This window comes from Grampus griseus (genome assembly GCF_964374135.1).
Source record: "Grampus griseus genome assembly, chromosome: 3".
Taxonomy (NCBI): domain Eukaryota; kingdom Metazoa; phylum Chordata; class Mammalia; order Artiodactyla; family Delphinidae; genus Grampus; species Grampus griseus.
This window is the reverse complement of record NC_139019.1, coordinates 94,414,145-94,433,401: the sequence shown is the minus strand read 5'-3', so window position 1 is coordinate 94,433,401 and position 19,257 is coordinate 94,414,145. Positions and strand designations below refer to the sequence as shown.

Sequence of the window (19,257 nt, the reverse complement as noted above, 5' to 3'; positions counted from 1 at the left end):
CTTTCACCTGGGGACTTCTCTGGTGGCACAGTGGTTAAGAATCCGGAGCAACTAAGCCCTTGCACCACAACTACTGAGCCTGAGCTCTAGAGCCAGCGAGCCACAACTACTGAGCCTGTGTGCTGCAACTACTGAAGCCTGTGCGCCTAGAGCCCGTGCTCCACAACTAAGAGAAGCCACTGCAGTGAGAAGCCCGCGCACCACAACGAAGAGTAGACCCCACTCGCTGCAACTAGAGAAAACCCGCATGCAGCAACGAACACAGCCAAAAAACCAAAACAAAACAAAACTTTCACTTGATAATATCATTAACCTGAAGAAAGTGTTTGCTAAGGAAATAATCAGTTCTAGGTATGTGGATAATATCTTGAGATTGATGCAGTTGAGCAGGTTCTCCTGCTAAAGAGCATAATCCCCACACAAACTTCTCTCTTCTTTAATATTATATCATGAAAGAGAAGTCTAAAGTATGACAATTTTGTAAGTAATTTTGAAAGGAATTAAGAGTATATTTTGTTAGCCATCAAAATTTTGATAAAATTTTCAAGACAAAATAGAAAGGTTAAGTATATAACATACTTTAACATACTATAATATACTACTAATAATGAGACATTTGTTAATTGCTGACCAATGGAAAGCAACAGTGGTATAGTAATTTAAAGCAACAGGTAAAGGAATTCCCTGGTGATCCAGTGGTTAGGATGCAGCGCTTCCACTGCAGGGGCACAGGTTTAATCCCCGATTGGGGAACTAAGATCCCAAAAGCCGTGCTGTGTGGCCAAACAGAAAACAAAAATAAATAGAGTAATAGGTAAGAGTAATTGTATTTTGTTGCACAATGCATTTTATACTCACACTGAATATGAATGTTTCAAATTGGAAAATTCAAAATATTCAAGTCTGAAAAACTAGAAAGCTGTTCTACTTGCTATTCTATATTTTGGGTTGATTATACAGAAATCCTTTTTAAAGGCTGCTTATCATAAGGGTCATGGATGCTCATTAAAAGACCTTAGGGGCTTCCCTGGTGGCGCAGTGGTTGAGAGTCCGCCTGCCGACGCAGGGGACACGGGTTCGTGCCCCGGTCCGGGAAGATCCCACATGCCGCAGAGCAGTTGGGCCCGTGAGCCATGGCCACTGAGCCTGTGTGTCCGGAGCCTGTGCTCCGCAACGGGAGAGGCCACAACAGTGAGAGGCCTGCATACCGCAAAAAAAAAAAAAAAAAAAAGACCTTAGAATACTCCTGGCTTCTGTGTTATTATTGACTTATATTTTAATGCTACAATTTTTTTTTCATTTTAATCTCATAAGTACTTTAAGAGTCAATGTTCCTTTATCCTTACCCATAAATTTACTTCTTTCTTTGCTTCTTCCCTCTTCAACTCACTCCTTATATTTCAGATTTCTTTCCGTGTAAATTGCCCTCTTTAGAATTTCATTTAGTCCAAAGGCTTGCTGGTTGCAAATTTCCTCATTATTTCTCAAATAATGTTTTTATTTCACCCATAATCTTGAAAGATGGTTTTGCTAATTTTAGAACTACAGTTGACAGTTACTTTCTTTCAACACAACATCTTCTAACTTCTGTGGTTGCTGTTGAGAAGTCACTTCCCAGCCTGACCACTGCTCTTGTGAAAGTAATACGTCTTTTATTTCTGGATGATTTTAAGAGCTCTCTCTCTGCTATTCAATTTTACTATCATTAGTCTATGTGTAGATTTCCTTTTATTTATTCTGCTTGTGATTCTTTTATCTGTGGATTGGCATCTTCCATTAATTCTGAAAAATTCTCAGCCATTAGATATTCAGATATTGAATATGCCTCGTTCTTTCTCTCTTTTTCATTAGATATTTCTTGCTCTATCTTCCCTGACCTGTAAACTGTATTTCACATTTTCAGGCTTTCTTGTCCTTTTATGCTGCATTATGGACAATGTATTCTACCTTTCTATTTACTCAGATATGTTTATGTTTAAACCCATCCACTGAAAATTTTAATTTTGACATTTTTCTCTCCTAGAAATTTCATTAATTTCTTTTTCAAATCATCTAAGTTTTTAAAAAGTACTTTTATTTACTGCAATTTTTTTTATCAGGTTTGACTTTCTAACAACTTGCTCAGTAGAAGAGGGGTGCCAAGCATTTGACTAGTGCTGGCAGGTGAGGGTGAAGCCCGGCATGTCTGGCTTTGAATGGCCCAGCCAGGAGCTGGGTTATAGAAAGGAAGGATTAAGCAAATTAAGTAAATGCATCAACAATAATACAAATAATAGGAATGAGAATAATCTCTCACTGTCAGAGAAGCAAAGTGCGGATATGGAAAAGATGAAGGCTAGAATAAATTCTGTAGTGTTGCACTAGACGCTGGGGTATTAAGAAGAACTCAATGATTTTTAATATATATAAAGATATAGAAATAGGCAGGGGTGTGTGTGTGTGTGTGTGTACATACATCTATTTCCTAGCTTGGTTCTCTGAGAACCAGAAGTAATAATCACACCTCTACCAACTAGCATACATGTTGCTAGGACTGTCATTTCTATACATCATCATCCACTAAAAGGAACCTTACAGAGAGAACACTAACATGAGGGCTAAGGCAAAAAATATATAAGACGCTCTGCCCATAGAAAAGGTGGAGAAACAATGATCAACCTCATAATTACAAGCACCTCCATCCAGACTATGGCTTCTCCATACCATTTCCCACTTAAAAAAAAAAAAAAATCAGGGCTCCTAGAAGGAATGACTGATAACATATCTAGAGCCAGAAATAAATAAAGTGAATCTGGAACATCTAGTTGTACCAGAACACAAAGCAGCTATCAAAGTCCATGGAGGGGGAGAGGGGTCATGTCAAAAGAACCCAGAAGACAACGTGAAGGGGTTCCCCCACTGGCCAAAGATAGGGCAATTTGAGCATCAAAAAGAATAATATCCACAGTGGATTAAAACAAATCAATTATGTTAAAATTCGTATGTCACAAGGGTACTAAAAAAGAAATTCAATGATCACTTCTGGTGACTGCTAGGGAACCAAATGTTATGGAAACTGGTTAATAAAGGGAAATACTCTAGAATTTATCCTGTCTTTCCTATATAAGCTGTACTTTTTTTTTTTTTTTTTTGCGGTATGCAGGCCTCTCACTGTTGTGGCCTCTCCCGTTGCGGAGCACAGGCTCCGGACGCGCAGGCTCAGCGGCCATGGCTCACGGGCCCAGCCACTCTGCAGCATGTAGGATCCTCCCGGACCGGGGCACGAACCCATGTCCCCTGCATTGGCAGGTGGACTCTCAACCACTGCGCCACCAGGGAAGCCCCAAAGCTGTACCTTTTTAAACGCATCATTTCTAACTTTTAATGGATTGTTTCATTCAATTCACACCTACTATACTGAATAATACATTTATTTTAAATAATTTTCCTTTCCCCCAAAGTTGGTTGTCTTGATCAGATTTTATTTATATTATTTCCCCCTTTTAAATCAGAGATTCTACTGTTTATAATTTTTATTAATGAAAACTATCTCTTTCCTTGCTCTTTTAATCAAATATGACTTTATTCTTATTTGTAAAATATCAAGTCTTTCTACCACTGAGATGCCTTGTTTTCCTACTAAATGCTCTGTTATTCCCTACTCTCCTTTCCCCCAGGTGGATAACAGCTTCAAAATACTTTTATAATGCATGCTAAATACTTCATATTCTCTTACCTTTTCCTTCATGTTTTCTATCTCTTAATCTTTCAATTATATGCTTTGAGATTATTTCCTGCATTCATCTTCTATCTGTAATTCAAGCCTCAACTGTGACCATTCTCTTCTTTAAACTCTATAGTTTGAAAACACATTTTTAAGCCCCAGGAAGACCTTTTCGAATTGCATCTCCTTAAGCACTTTTTACCATTTTAAAATTTCAAGTGTTCACTGATCTCCTGTGGTAGTTCTTTTTCACGGAGCATATGTTCTGATTGTTCAGCCTGTTCCTCATCTCTCTGTTGAGATGGCATTCTTTTTTCTCTGTCGGCTCACTGGTACCTAGGTGTGGTTGCTGAGATACTCTTAATGGTTAGATTTCTTCAGGTGGTGAAAGGAAAAGGAGATTCTCACTCTGTGTCCTGTGGTTTAAGGATAGGCTATCAAACTCCTTAAGAGGGACTGGGCTAGAGGAAACCTCTCCACTCTCACTCTTAATTCTTCATTCTCCTGGCCTGGAGGGTAGGAAAGACACTGAGGCCTCCAATCAGATCTCCCTTAGCCTGATCTTCTGGGGGATGGGGGGAATGCAGGGAGGAGTAGACAGAGCACTTTTATAGCTGTCCATACATGTCATACATGCTCCAAACCAAGCTCTTTATAAATCTTTAGCTCTTTCATCTTTGCCCTGGGATTTGATGCTGTGCTGCAGTAGTGGTGACAACCTGGGGCTGCCCAATTAAAGCCACAGTGTTCAGGAAATGGGCAGGTAACACAGTTGCGCAAATAAGCAGACCTTCCCAGCAAACCCACAGTGGCCATGCAGTATAAGAAATAAACCAAGTTACTCATATTTTAGGTGTTATTATCACAGCATAACTTAGCTGTAATAAAGAGTCTGACTCCATTTTTGATGCCTGCCTGCTGACAGCTTTCAAATCCCACTGTTCTCCCTTCCTCTTCTGCCCACATGTGGGCAAACTGATAAAGTCCAGGTGCTCCTTCCTTTGCACTGGCGGGAAGTTTAAATTACATAAGACCTGCCTGGCCTGCATGTGGAAACCCTCAACCCAGCCCTACCCCCTAACCACATAAAACCCCAAGATAGTCGCTGTTCCTTGTTTTCCCCCCAAAAGCTTATTATGTGAACGATAAACCTTTTCAGATCAGATCCTCTTGGTGTACATGTGGTATCTTCAGTCTCTACATCCAAATCAATTTTGGGCAGGGGGTGCTGTTCCACTACTTCAGGGTGACTACAAATATTAGCTTATGTGACTGATACACAAATTAGTACTTGAAGGTTTGTAATGAGAAACTGATAACAATCACAATAAAGGAAAAGACATTGACTTAGGGGTTGGGCAGTAGGCCACATGGAAATTATATCGGAGGCTAGAAAGTTAGTGATCCATGCTTGTAGTGGCCAAACATTTGGCAAAACTATCATGTGTGATAGTTTGAAAAGCAGATAAATTTACCCATGAAAACTCTTTTCTCTCTGACATAAAAACTGATGATTTTCCAGATACCGGCAGCTTTGTCACCATGGATTCCAGACTGACAGCATGTGGGACATGATAAACATACTGTGTAAATTAGAAATACTCTGATATTGTTACTGCAGCATAAACTAGCCCATCCTGACTGATAACAAAAGGGGTATTCTTTACAACTTCCTCCTTCCCTCTATCCAAGTGTAGTATAACAGCACACAGAGGATTGTGTACAAAACTCTGTATTTGCTCCTAAGAAGAAATGAGTTGAGCTATTTAGGAGATCTCTGACTGTTGGAAGGTCCAGGGCTGCTTGAAAGTTGAAAACAAGCCTACTTTCATAGAAGGGCTGAAAACAAGACTAGCATTGTTTTAGAGAGTACAGGGACAGGAAATGTCTATTTTACTGGTCTCTAACTCTTGTTATACTGAAGCTTTTTTCTCATTGCATTGAAAAAAAATTAAAACAAGAGTTTAGGCCAGCTAATTCTGGCAGGTTTCAAAACAGTGATACACTGTTGTGTGAAATGAACAGGCTATACAGACTACATATGTGATCCTATTTTTGATTTTTTTAAAGACATATTTGTTTCAGTACTCATTTGTACAAAAAAGTCTAGAACTACACATACTCTAAAATGTTAACACTAGTGTTAATTAAAAAAAGGAGGCGAGGGCTTCCCTGGTGGCGCAGTGGTTGCGAGTCCACCTGCCGATGCAGGGGACACGGGTTCGTGCCCCGGTCCGGGAAGATCCCACATGCTGCGGAGCGGCTAGGCCCGTGAGCCATGGCCGTTGAGCCTGCATGTCCGGAGCCTGTGCTCCGCAACAGGAGAGGCCACAGCAGTGAGAGGCCCACATACTGCTAAAAAAAAAAAAAAAAAAAAAAGGAGGCAATTAGACTGAGGCAGCTCTAATACATAAGCAAAGCACAACCTCAGCCTAAAATGCCTCAAGGTTAAGAAATCAACACCTAAGAGCAACCAATCACAAACAGCCACCTTGGCTTTCCCAAATAATACAGGTGCTTAAGCAATAGCCAATCAGATAATTCCCTTGCTTTGCTTCTGCCTCTTCTCTATAAACGTCTTTCCCCTAGCTCCTGTCAGCGGAATATTCCTAACCACTTCCGGTTTGGTGCTGACCAATTTGAATCAATTTTTACTCAAATAAACTCTTAAAATTTTTAGTGTGCCTCAGTTTATCTTTTAATACTAGGCAATCTCTGAAATTGAGATAGCGGCTATTTATTCGCCTCTTATTTATATTTTCTGATTTTTCTAAAATGAACATATATTTACATAAAATAGAAGTTTTAAAAACACTGTGTATCATGTATGGAAGTTGTATATATGTAGAGCTTAATTTTCCTATTAAGGAAAACTTTTATTCTCTGCTACAAATGTGACAACTTTACTCTTGCTACAATATTTTACAATAGAATCTTCAATTTTCTCAAAAAATTGCTAGATGCAACATGTAAGCTAGTGATCTTTGAGCAGTCATTTTAAAAATAGAATTTTAAACATTTTAACCATGTATCAAAACATATTTTAGAATATTGTGAACCTTAATGCCTAAAAATAACAGGAGTCTTTGTAAGTGCAAATAGCATAAGACAGATAATAGAGAAAAGCAGTAGAAAACTAAAATAATTCTCTTAAAAATATCAAGTTTAAGTTCTATATCCAAAATGAGTCAATATATGAAATTAAATCATTTAGTAAATGAGAAATATGATCTAAAGGACGAGCTAATAGTAAATGTATTCTTTTGATGTTCACAAATAATATAATGCATTCCTTGTGCTGTATCTTGATTGTGGTACTGGTTACATAACTAAATGCACGTGCCAAAACTTAGGCAAATGTATGCTTAAAGCCACTGAATTTTCATGTGTGTAAATTACACTTCAATAAAGCTGATTTTTAAAAATCACAATTTTTTGCCAAAATTTTCAGATTATTTCCAGACAATTTAATTCAATGGCTTAACCATTCAAAACAGTCTGTTACATTATATGAACTTATAGAGAAAAAAAAAATCTATATATACTAAAAGTGGAATCTCTTCCTCGTAAATTTCCTATCCCCAATACCCAGTAATACTGGCTAGAGAATTTCAGTCATTCTTCCTTTCTCTCACCTGCTTTCAATAAGCCATCAAGTCCTATCAATTATATACTTTCTTTCATCCCTACTCTACTGCCTTAGTTCATTTCTTTCTGGACTACTGCAATAGACTTCTAATTGATTTCCTTGACTTTAATCTCCCACCTACCAATCCAACATCCTTAACACAGAAAAAAACAATTATCTTGCCCCCGCAAAAAATGAACAAACAAAGCAACGATAATGTTAATAGAAACTTGTTTTAAAAAACTAAATTGCTTCAGAACGAAGCCCAAAATCCATGTCACTAAAGGTACTTTAAGGCCTCATGATCAATATAAAATCCTCCCCTCACAAAAAGCACGTATTTTATATCTCTGTCTGTAGAGTCATCCTCTCCTTTTCTGTCTGTGAAATATCTACTAATCCCTAAAAAAATCCAGTTTAAATATAATTTCCTCCATTCCCACTGTCCTCCTCTAGATGTGAATTCCTCTAAGGCCATGGTCTGAACCTTCTTCACTAAGCACAGTGCCTGGCTCACAGTAAATATACGTATCAATTGAATAAAGGAATAAAAACAGTATTATTCACTAAATCTATTTTTACTTTGACAAATTAACATTTTTTTCTAAGATAAAAAACTCAGAAAATTTGATAATGTAGAAACTGTACCTTGTCTACATGGAAAATTAAATCCAGTTCACAGACGTTTTCAAAACACTTGTCTAATGTTTCCACAAATACCTAAAGAAAAGAAAAAAAAGGTTAAAAGCTTTTGAGAACTGAATAAGTTCATTCAAATCTATTACCTATAAGGCAGACAATTCTTAATTGTGAAGTAAAACTTCTAACTCTATTATCACATTTCTCTTTTTTAAATTAAAAACTGTATTAAGTGCAAAAGGAATAATTATAGCCTGTACATCTAAACTATTTTTCAATACATTAATAAATGAAATACAATAAACAAAATAAACTTCACTGAAAATTACTAAGACCTAAAAATTGTTAGCACCATTACTTACAAAAATACTGGAAAATACTCAAATCAGGCTCCCTATCTTCATATGAGGAAAAAAGAAAGCTTGTCATAAGTATCTATCAAGCTAGATGGGCACAGTCCAAGTCTCAACTACATCTAATATAGCCAATAATTTTTAATTAGCAAATCAGTATAAAAGATCACTAAAAATCAAACTTATGGAAAGAGCACAGACTCTGGAATCTGACTTACCTGGACTCAAACTCTGGTTCAAATATCTTGTACGACCTTGTGTGGGAAAGGGTTAACTCAGTAAGCCTGGGTTGTTCAACCCCTATACGTTCCCCAAAATGGCCTGTTTTCAGACGAGCCTTTGGCTAGTTCCTGGGAACTGAGCTCTGAGCCCTTGGAAAGTTCTGTCTGATAAGAGTATTTCTGCATGCTTGAGGCCCTGGGCCACACTGTACCAGTGTGAGCAGACAGTTTATGCTAACAGTGTGATTTTCAATGAACGTATTTTTTCTCTGAGGTTCTGGAGCTTAAGTAACCAAGGTCAGTCATGGAGGTGTCACAGGCCTATGTGACTGACCCCCAATAAAAATCCTGGAAACCAGGCTAGGGTGAGTTGCCTAGTTTGGAACACTTTGCACATGTCATCACATATCACTTCTGGGGCAATTAAGCACATCTTGTGTGACTCCAGTAGAAAGGGACAACACCTGGAAGCTTGTACCTGGTTTCCTCCATACTTCCCTTCATGTGCCTTTGATGGTTTTACTCTGTATACTTTCACTGTAATAAACCCTAACCATAAACATAGCAACTTCTGAGTCCTGTGATTCCTAGCAAATCACTGAGATGGTCTTGGGGACCTCTGATACAAACTTTCAAAAATTAATCTCTTAGGGCTCCCTGGTGGCGCAGTGGTTGAGAGTCCGCCTGCCGATGCAGGGGACACAGGTTCGTGCCCCGGTCCGGGAAGATCCCACATGCCGCGGAGCGGCTGGGCCCGTGAACCATGGCCACTGAGCCTGCGCGTCCGGAGCCTGTGCTCCACAACGGGAGAGGCCACAACAGTGAGAGGCCCGCGTAGCACAAAAAAATAAAATAAAATAAATAAATAAAATTAATCTCTTAAGTTCCACTTTGCATAGTTGTCACTATTCTATCACTATTTCTGTATCCACTACCCTTCTCAGTGAATTTTCACAGATAGAATGACCATAAGTTTATCATTCGAACTGGGGGATATTAAGAGTAAAAGAGAGCATCTATTAATTATTATATTATAATAACAGTATGCAATGTTATTGTACTATAATAATAACCTGGAACAACAAATGTAAACCAGGACTGTTCCAAGCAAACTGAAATGTATGGTCACTGTATTCATAGGTGATCCTACCGGACAGAGTAAAATCTAAACAACAGGCTTCTTGCTATAACTACTCCAATCTGAGGCCAATTTACACAGATCCACAATCCAAGGCTCCTTCCTGGCATCAATGTACATGAATAAGACAGGTGAAACAATGTATTTAACTATATGACCATGATCAACATCGTCTTAGACCAAGGGTTGGCAAACTTTCTCTGCAAAGGGCTGGAGAGTAAAGATTTTAATTTTGGGCTTTGTGGGTCATACAGTATAGCACAAAAGCAGTCACAGACAATACATAAACAAATGAGCATGGCTCTATTCCAATAAAACTTTATTTACAAAAATAGGTAGCAGGCTGAATTTGACCTGCAGGATGTAATTTGTTGATCCTTGACTTAGACTAGGAGAAATAAAAGATCAGTAGTAACCAAGAATATACAGTTTTATACATAGTTTCATTTATGACAAGGCAAGTTATTAAGATGACCAAGTGTGGGGCATACAAAGGTCATCCTCAAGTGAGTGCCTAGTTTGTTTCAATTATGTGGTAAGTAGAAAATATATATTGTTGAGTACCTATCCAAACTCCCAACTTCATCTATTTCTCCTCAAGGTCTTGGTGACATGGTCCGTGAAATGACTTTATTCATTCTATTTCTAATTCTGACTCACTTTTCTTCTTCTTATAACACATTCTTTTTATGAGGACAGAATGGGATAATGCTGCTTGAACAAAGAATAAGCATTTAACAAATACTGACTTCTTGAGGAGTCCAAAAGAGAAAATTTTCCCATTGAGAAAGATGAATTTATTTTTGACACAGTATCTCTAACATGGAAGTGGTCTGAATACATTTATAAACTCATAGTTAAATAAGTTACAGGAAACAAAACCATTTAAGTTCTGTCCTTCAGTAAATTTTTACTGAAGTATAACATATGTACAGAAAAGTACACAACACTGTTCGTAGGAATGTAAATTGGCGCAGCCACTGTGTAAAACAGTATGGAGGTTTCTCAAAAAACTAAAAACAGAACTACCATATCATCCAGCAATTCCCCTCCTGGGTATACAGCTGAAGAAAAAAAAAAAACACTAACTTGAAAAGATGCATGTACCCCAATTTTCATAGCAGCATTATTTACAGCTGCCAAGATATGGAAGCAACCTCAGTGTCCATCAACAGATGAATGGATAAAGGCGTGGTACACACACACACACACACACACACACACACACACACACACACACACACACACACACACACACACACAGAGGAATACTACTCAACCATGAAAAAGAATGAAATTTTGCCAGTTCCAACAACATGGAGGGTATTATGCATAGAGAAATAAGTCAGAGAGAAAGACAAATACTGTCTGTTGTCACCTTCATGTGGAATCTAAAAAATAAAACAAACGAATGACTATAACAAAACAGAAACAGACTCACAGATATAGATAAACTAGTGGTTACCAGTGGGAAGAGGGGAGGGGGAGGGGAAAGATAGGAGTAGGGGATTAAGAGGTACAAACAACTATGTATAAAATTAATAAGCTACAAGGATATATTATACAGCACAGGGAATATAGCCAATATTTTATAATAGCCAATATTTTATAATAACTTTAAATGGAGTATAGTCTATAAAAATTGTGAATCACTATGTTGTACACCTGAAACCAATGTAATATTGTAAGCCAAGTGTACCTCAATAATAAAAAAAAGTACACAAATCGTAACAATGTACAACCTGATGAATTTTCACAAAGTAAGTATACCTGTGTAACCAGCACTTAATATTCAGGTGTTAGACTATTACCAGCACTCTAGAAGCCCGCTCATACTCCATTAGGCAACTATCAACATCAAGGGTAACTACCCTGCTTTCTAACATTAAAGATATATTTTGTCTATTTCTGAACTACTATTGACCCTTGAACAATCTGGGCTTGAGCTGTGTGGGTCCAATGCTGCGCGCATGCTTAGAAACAAGTTTTTTTCAATAAATATAGTACTATACTACCCATGGTTGGCTGAATCCAGAGATGCGGAACCCACAGATACAGAAGGCCAGCTGTAAGGGACTTAAGCATCCACGGATTCTGGTCATAGCAGGTCCTGTAACCAATTCCCAGCAGATACCAACTACCATACCAAGGGACAACCATGTATTTAAATGGAATCATACAGTATGGAACCATATGAGTGGCTTCTTCTATTCATTGATTTGTTTGTGAGATTTATTTATTTTGTTACATAATATTAGTATAACAGTTCATTCATTCTTGTTGTTATACAGTGTGCTATTGCAGAAATATACCACAATGTATTTATCTATTCCCCGGTTGACAGAAATTCGGGTCCGGCATGGGGCCATTACAATTAGTACTGATACTTATTCTTATATAAGTCTTTTAGTGAACATACATACACATATCTACTGAATGTATACCTAGAGTAGAATCACTGGGCCATGGAGCAGATAGGTTTTCAAAGTGATTTTCAATAGATTTTCAAAGCAATTATAAAAATTTACAATCCAGGGACTTCCTTGGCAGTCCAGCGGTTAAGACTCCCACGCTTCCAATGCAGGGGGTGCGGGTTTGATCCCTCTCAGGGAACTAAGATCCCGCAAGCCGTGTGGCACAGCCATTAAAAAAAAAAAAAATTTACAATCCAAATCATAGTATATGGGAGTTCCCATAGTGCCACATCCTTGTCAGCCCTGTATGTTGTCAATCTTTTAATTTTAGTTATTCTTATGGGTGTGTGGTGGTCTGTCATTGTGATATTCATTTGTATTTCCCTGAAGCCTAAAGAGATGGACCACCATTTCATATTTACCATTTTGATATCCTTTTTCATGATGTCTATTCAAGACTTCTGCTCATTTTTCTGTTCAAGACTTCTGCTCATTACCTGTCTTTTTCTTATTGATGTATAGAAATTCTTTACATAGCTAGATACAGTCCTGTCATACACACATATTACAGATGTCTTTTCCTACTCTGACTTGCCTTTTCATTCTCCTAATAATGTTCTCAGAAGAACAGAAGCTTTAAATTTCAATATAGTCCAACTTATCAGCTTTTTTCCTTTATGGTTAATCTTTTTTTTGGTCTAATTTAAGAAATTTTTGCCTATAGCAAGGTCAGGAAGATATTCTCCCAGAAGAAAACAAAAGCTTCATGGTTTCATTTTTCATGTTTGGACCAAATCTATCTGGAATTAATTTTCGTATGTGGTGCGAGGTGGTCTTTCTTAATTTAAAATTATTACTAAACTTACTATTCAGAATAAAGTTTCCAGTATGGCTTTATTTTTTCATGTTTACTTTTTCCAGATCCACTGGTTTGATTACCCATATTCTGTAGCCATTCTTTCTTAACCATCAGAAGATGACTATCTTGGTGAAAATGCTGTCTGAATAGTCTCCCTTCACTTATGTATTACTTATGAAGGATCAGTGGAACCCACTGAACATAGACTATATCTGACAAAGAGAGAAAAAAATTTCTTGGTAGCATTGAATGTGCCACTGGTGAACTATAGTGTGCAAAAAATATGAGCTGTCTATAGAGGCAGTATAGCAAAGCAGTGAGGAAACCACAAAGACCTGACTTCAAATTCCTCCTTAGCTACTACCTAGCTATGTGAGCCTAACCGTCACTTAACTCCTCCAAATATCAGAACTATAAAATAGTTATACAACTATCTACCTTTCTGGATTATCTTAAAGATTTAGTTAAATAATTTAGATAAAGTGCTGAACACTGCCCAAAACACATCAACTAAACAAAAGCCAGTACTATTTACCTGGCTGTTCAAAACATATGATTACAAAATTAAAACAGAAAGAGAAAATTCTAATTCTACTAATAAACACTGATATAAAAGCAAGGTAACTACATACTGTGGTGTCCAAGTTTTTGGGATTTGCTTACTAACTTAGAAAGAAAAAAGGTTGTCAATATTTAAAACAGAACAATACCAAGTATGAAAAATGTAAATACTTTAAAAAAAAAAGTGCCCTGCAGCAAAATATCATTACAACTATATGTTCTTAACTTAGGGAAAGAATTCTTAAGATTTAAGGCATTCAAATGCTAAGTTTGGATGAAAACTTAAAAACCCACTTCAAAAAACTCTCCATTAATTTTCTTTTGAGTTAGCAAGAATTACTTAACGTAATTAGAATCTAGAGCCCCAAGGTAGATATACACTGCTGATTCGTTACATGGACAAGGTCAATACAAAACTAATAATCTACAAACTGAAGTTAAGAAATTAAGAAAAACAAATTAATGGGCCTTGGGGGTTCTAGCCAGGACAACCAAAAAATAATAAAACTGCTGTTGCATTATATTTCACACAGAGAAAGATAAAAAGACTAAAAAACTAGAAGTAACATGGTACATGGCACCCTCTTGTGTTTTATTTTTAAATGATAAAAGTTTAAAGTCAATTTCAATATAACTGTTATCTACTAAGTAGCTACTCATTAATCTCTGGCCTTGGGAATTCAAAGGCTGGTGGAAGAAAAATTACTTTCAATTTATTAAAAATAATATTTTAAGTTTTCCTTCATTTTAATAATTACATAGTTTTCCAAAAGTAAATATAAAAGATAGAGATATTCAGAAAAATGCCATATCCACATATAAACAGAGTCTCCCTTCCCTGTGCCCTTCTATCAACAAAACTTCCTTGTGTTTCCTTTATCTTTAATTACAAATTTATATGCCTGGATCACAAAGGGTAACAGGAATCTATTCCAAAGCAGCTTAGTACTTAAGAGTACTTAGTACTCTACTAAAATTCCAGCTTCGCCTCTGACTATGAAATCTAGGGCAAGTTATTTAATTCTAAGCCTCATTTGGGTATAATAATAGTGCCTATGCCATAGAGTTGTTTTAGTGATTAAATAATAAATATAAATGGCTTAGAACAGTAGTATCTCACCAAAAAAAGTACTCAATATATTTTAGCTAGTATTATGATACTATACACAGATGCAAAAATAAAAATGTGCACTAGATAAAATAAATGCCACAAAAATATCCTTAAGCAATATCACTTATTTGGCAGACTCTCCTTTAGAGTTTCTAGGGGAAAAAAATATATTTTTTTCTGGGTTTGGGGAATTCTGTTAAATTTCAGGAGGAATTGCTCTTACTGTTTCTCATCTATAATATTAAATAAAATACATAAATGTTAAACTGACATGTTATAAGACAGGAAAAGTCTTAAGCCCAAGAATAGAAGGCATAAATTTAGGAATATGCCAAGAGATCTAAAAAAATTGTTTTTCAGTCAGCAGCAAGATGTTCTAGAGAGATACTGGCTTAGCTTAAGTAAGGAATCAAAAAATACGACTAAAAATGTACCAAGAAAGCTAGGGAACACAGACTGAACTTAAAATCAGATTAATTAGCTTTGAAGAACAACTATGAATACAGCACTGTTGCATATAATATTCAGAATCTTTAATGTATGGTGTTTAAGGTGTGTAAGTAGCACTCGGGCTAGCCTATGACTGGATTCTGAACTGGATTTCCACTAAACCTGACCTAGACACTAATATGCCAATGAGGACGGATATTTTTCTAACAGTAAAAATAGAGACATTTATTGTGCATTTATTATGTACCAGTTAATTTAAACATTAAACTCTTGACTTCAATATGAAAAAATTAAGAGTTGATGAAAGGACTATCTGTCTTCTATATTGATGTCATAATGATTCTTTAAGAGTTCTTAAAGAACTCAATGATTCATATTGTGTGATTTATTTCTTTCCATTTTTTTAAAAATTTAAAAGCTAACAATGATAATAGCACTTATTGAGTATACACTATTATGGCACTGTTATTGTTCCAAGTGCTTTAAATAGATTATTTTGTTTAATCCTTCACAGTAATCCCATAAGGCAGGTACTTTTTATCAACCATCTGCAGAAGAGTAAGTTAAAGTACAAAGTTAACTAACTACTAGCAGTTAGGTAGGAGAGTCCTCACTAAAATCCAGAAAGTCTCATGGCAGAACCCACACTCTTATTCACTAGAGATACTCCCTCCAACAACAACAAAAATCATCTTTTATTTTTAATGTAGTAAGAGGTGATTATTCAGAAAATTTAGAAAATATATAAAAGTGTAAAGCAAAAATTTTAACTGTCCATACTTTTATCACCCAAATTAACAACAGTATTGTGCAAAGACTTCTTGTACTATAGGAAATTTAATTACATTGTAGTCTCTCCATTAAAGTGACTTAATATGATTTGTATGTTGGATTTAGACATCTAAGGAAGAAGTAGGGTTTTGAATTTATAAGGCTAATATATCAAATATTAATTTAGAAAATGAAAGTAGCCTCTGCATTATTTCTTTTGGTGCACAGAAGCTACTCCAAGAACATTTAAAAAACTCATATTGACATCAATTGTTAGAACTCCATTTAAACTTCCAAGCAAAAGTTGATTTTTTTAATGGTATTTGGCCTTGAAAGATATTCTCTTGTGTATAATTGAATACGGTACAATTGGTATCTTGAACAGACTTAAAACAAAATAAAATGAATAAAAATCTTAGCTTTTCCTTACAGAATAGCAACTAATAAGTATAGAAATCATGATGGGAAAATCACTATTTGGCAAACACCACAATAATTCTTTCAGGCAGGAATCATCAACAGATGCTAAAAGTAATGACCAAATTATGATTAGAAAAAGGATATTTATATACTCAAAATTATTCCCCATAAGATACTTCTAAGCACAAAGGGAAAATGGAAGTTTAAGTAGGTAAACCTGGCAGGCACCTCATTAACCAAGGAATCAGAATAAATACCACAAGTAATAGGGTAAAATGATATCATGTATCTCCTGAATATGATGCACTGAGAAGGACATAACATCACTTGTGATATTCGAAAATACATAATCCAAATTTAATCACTAAGAAACATCAAATCCAAACTGAGGAATACTCTACAAAATAGCTGGCTACGGGTTTCCCTGGTGGCGCAGTGGTTGAGAGTCCGCCTGCCAATGCAAGGGACACGGGTTCGTGCCCCGGTCCGGGAGGATCCCACATGCCGCGGAGCGGCTGGGCCCGTGAGCCATGGCCGCTGAGCCTGCGCATCCGGAGCCTGTGCTCCACAACGGGAGAGGCCGCAGCAGTGAGAGGCCCGCGTACCGCAAAAAAATAATAATAATAATAATTGTCTAATACTCTTCAAAGGATCAAGGTAAGAAAGACATGAATGGAAGACAGATGAAGAACTATAACCGAGTAAAGGAAACTTAGGAGATAAGAAAACTAACACTCTATGTAACCTGAATTGAACTCTAAACAAGAAAAATTACATTAATGGGACAACTGGCAAATTTTAAATAAGATCTACAGATTAGATAATAGTATTCTATCAATGTAAATTTCCTGATTTTAATTACCTACTTGAGGTTATGGAAGATGTTAAATTTGAGGAATCTGGATGAATATACAGTATGCAAAAATTCTTTGCATTATATTTGCCACTTTTCTAAGTCTGAAATAATTTCAATGTGAAAAGTTTTTTTTTAATTTTTAAAGAAAAAAATTTTTGAAAAACCAAGCTCAAAAGGAACTCTTCTCCTCTATATCCAATCGCTCCCTGAAACCTACTATTCTACACTGAGAAATAAGGAATTCACTGTAAACCAAAGAAAAATACCAACATAACCTGAGTTTTTCACTCTCTCAAACCTACTTTGAAGGGGAAAAAAATAAATTTTAAGTTACTTCTAGCTCCAAAATTCTGACTTTAAGTACTTGAGTTCAAAAATACTTTCTTCACCACTATAAAGTAAGTAATAACAATGTGTCTGCTATCTTCTAGGCCCTGTGCTGACTGCTTTATATACATTAGCTCCAATTCTTATAACAATGCTGGCAAGGTAGGTATGAATATCAACATTTACAGACAAGAAAATTGAGGATGAATAAGACTAAGTAATTTGCTCAAAGATATAGAACTGTTAGATGACATAGCCAATATTTAAACCCATACCACCTAACTTCAAACACAATAATGCCTCCCAAGAGGACTGCTGAGAGGTCAAAAGAACATGTAAATTAGAATGGTAAGTATCATCAAATTGTTACCTGGGTTTATCATTAAGAAGCAGCAATGTAAATAACTGAAAAGTGAATTATTACATTTCCAATGACTGTAAATCAGACTTTTCAACAATGAAAATAAGATAGGAAAAGGATTTTAAGAATGCTGAATCAGGCTTCCCTGGTGGCGCCGTGGTTAAGAAGCCACCTGCCAATGCAGGGGACATGGGTTCGAGCCCTGGTCCAGGAAGATCCCACATGCTGCAGAGCAACTAAGCCCGTGCGCCACAACTACTGAGCCTGCGCTCTAGAGCCCAGGAGCCACAACTACTGAGCCCGTGTGCCACAACTACTGAAGCCTGCGTGCCTAGAGCTCGTGCTCTGCAACAAGAGAAGCCACAGCAATGAGAAGACCATGCACCGCAACGAAGAGTAGCCCCTGCTAGCCGCAACTAGAGAAAGCCCACACGCAGCAATGAAGACCCAATACAACCAAAAATAAATAAATAAAATAAATTAATTAAAAAAAAAGAATGCTGAATCACTCTAACAGTGTCCAATTCATATTGTTTATAGAACTATTTTTTGGTTTCTTACATATGTAAGAAACAAATATTATTAAAAACAGAAGTTTTTAATACTCTGGTAACACAGTATGGTGTAGTAAACACCATAGAATTTTCCTAAAATGATCCTGGGCATTCACGCTGGATTGCCTGGAAAATAAACAAATTGAGCCAGGGCTCTCTCTTTCTCCAGCAGGAGGAACTGCACCAGAACTCATCTCTCCATGGGACCAGGGGTTTATCCCACTCAATCTTCCAATAGGTGAGCTGCAACTTCCCACAGTTCTCAAGAGCTGGTCAGGGAGTTTTCCCAGGCAACTCTTAAAGACACGTGGCACCTAAACGTGTATAGCTCAAAGCTTAAGTAATGCATATGCCACCCCACTGACAAGTATGCTTTCAATGAGCCTACTCTTGTAATAAAAGAAAACAATGATGTGGAGTGGGAGGGGTGAGGCCTCTATTGGCAAATTATTCTATGTTTAGTAGTATCTAAATCAGCGCAGCTTCCTATGAGATAGTGGGAAGATCAGGGGATCTTTCTTAAGTATTCTCGGCTTACAAGTTTCCTCAATTAAGCCTATTCTTATCACATAATTCTATCACAATGCAGAATTCCTTCAAAGCCATCAAAGAACATATAGGATAAATAGATTCACAAATTCTTGTAAAAATGAAAAAGAAAAATAAAAGGACTTCTTTACCCAATTCAGTTTGTGTACTAATGAAATTATACGCCTTCCTTATAAAATACATGCTTTAACGATAATGTTAGCTAAAAACCACTGACTACTTCAGGTCAGTCATTTAGCGACAGGCTTCACATACACCATCTTTTTTTAATGCTTTCACATGTTCTATAATTTGGTATTGTTATTATTACCTCCACTTTGCAGATGAACAAAATCAGGGTCA

At 36.6% G+C, this 19,257-nt stretch overlaps 1 protein-coding gene across 1 annotated transcript in view; it reads right to left on the bottom strand.

The window, feature by feature from the left end:
- Positions 1-19,257, bottom strand: part of AP3S1 (adaptor related protein complex 3 subunit sigma 1) — a 70,028-nt gene that overhangs the window by 17,875 nt on the left and 32,896 nt on the right. Inside the window, 1 exon segment of the mRNA XM_082651330.1 lies at positions 7,980-8,051. Within this exon segment, the coding sequence (XP_082507456.1) occupies positions 7,980-8,051 (72 nt within the window).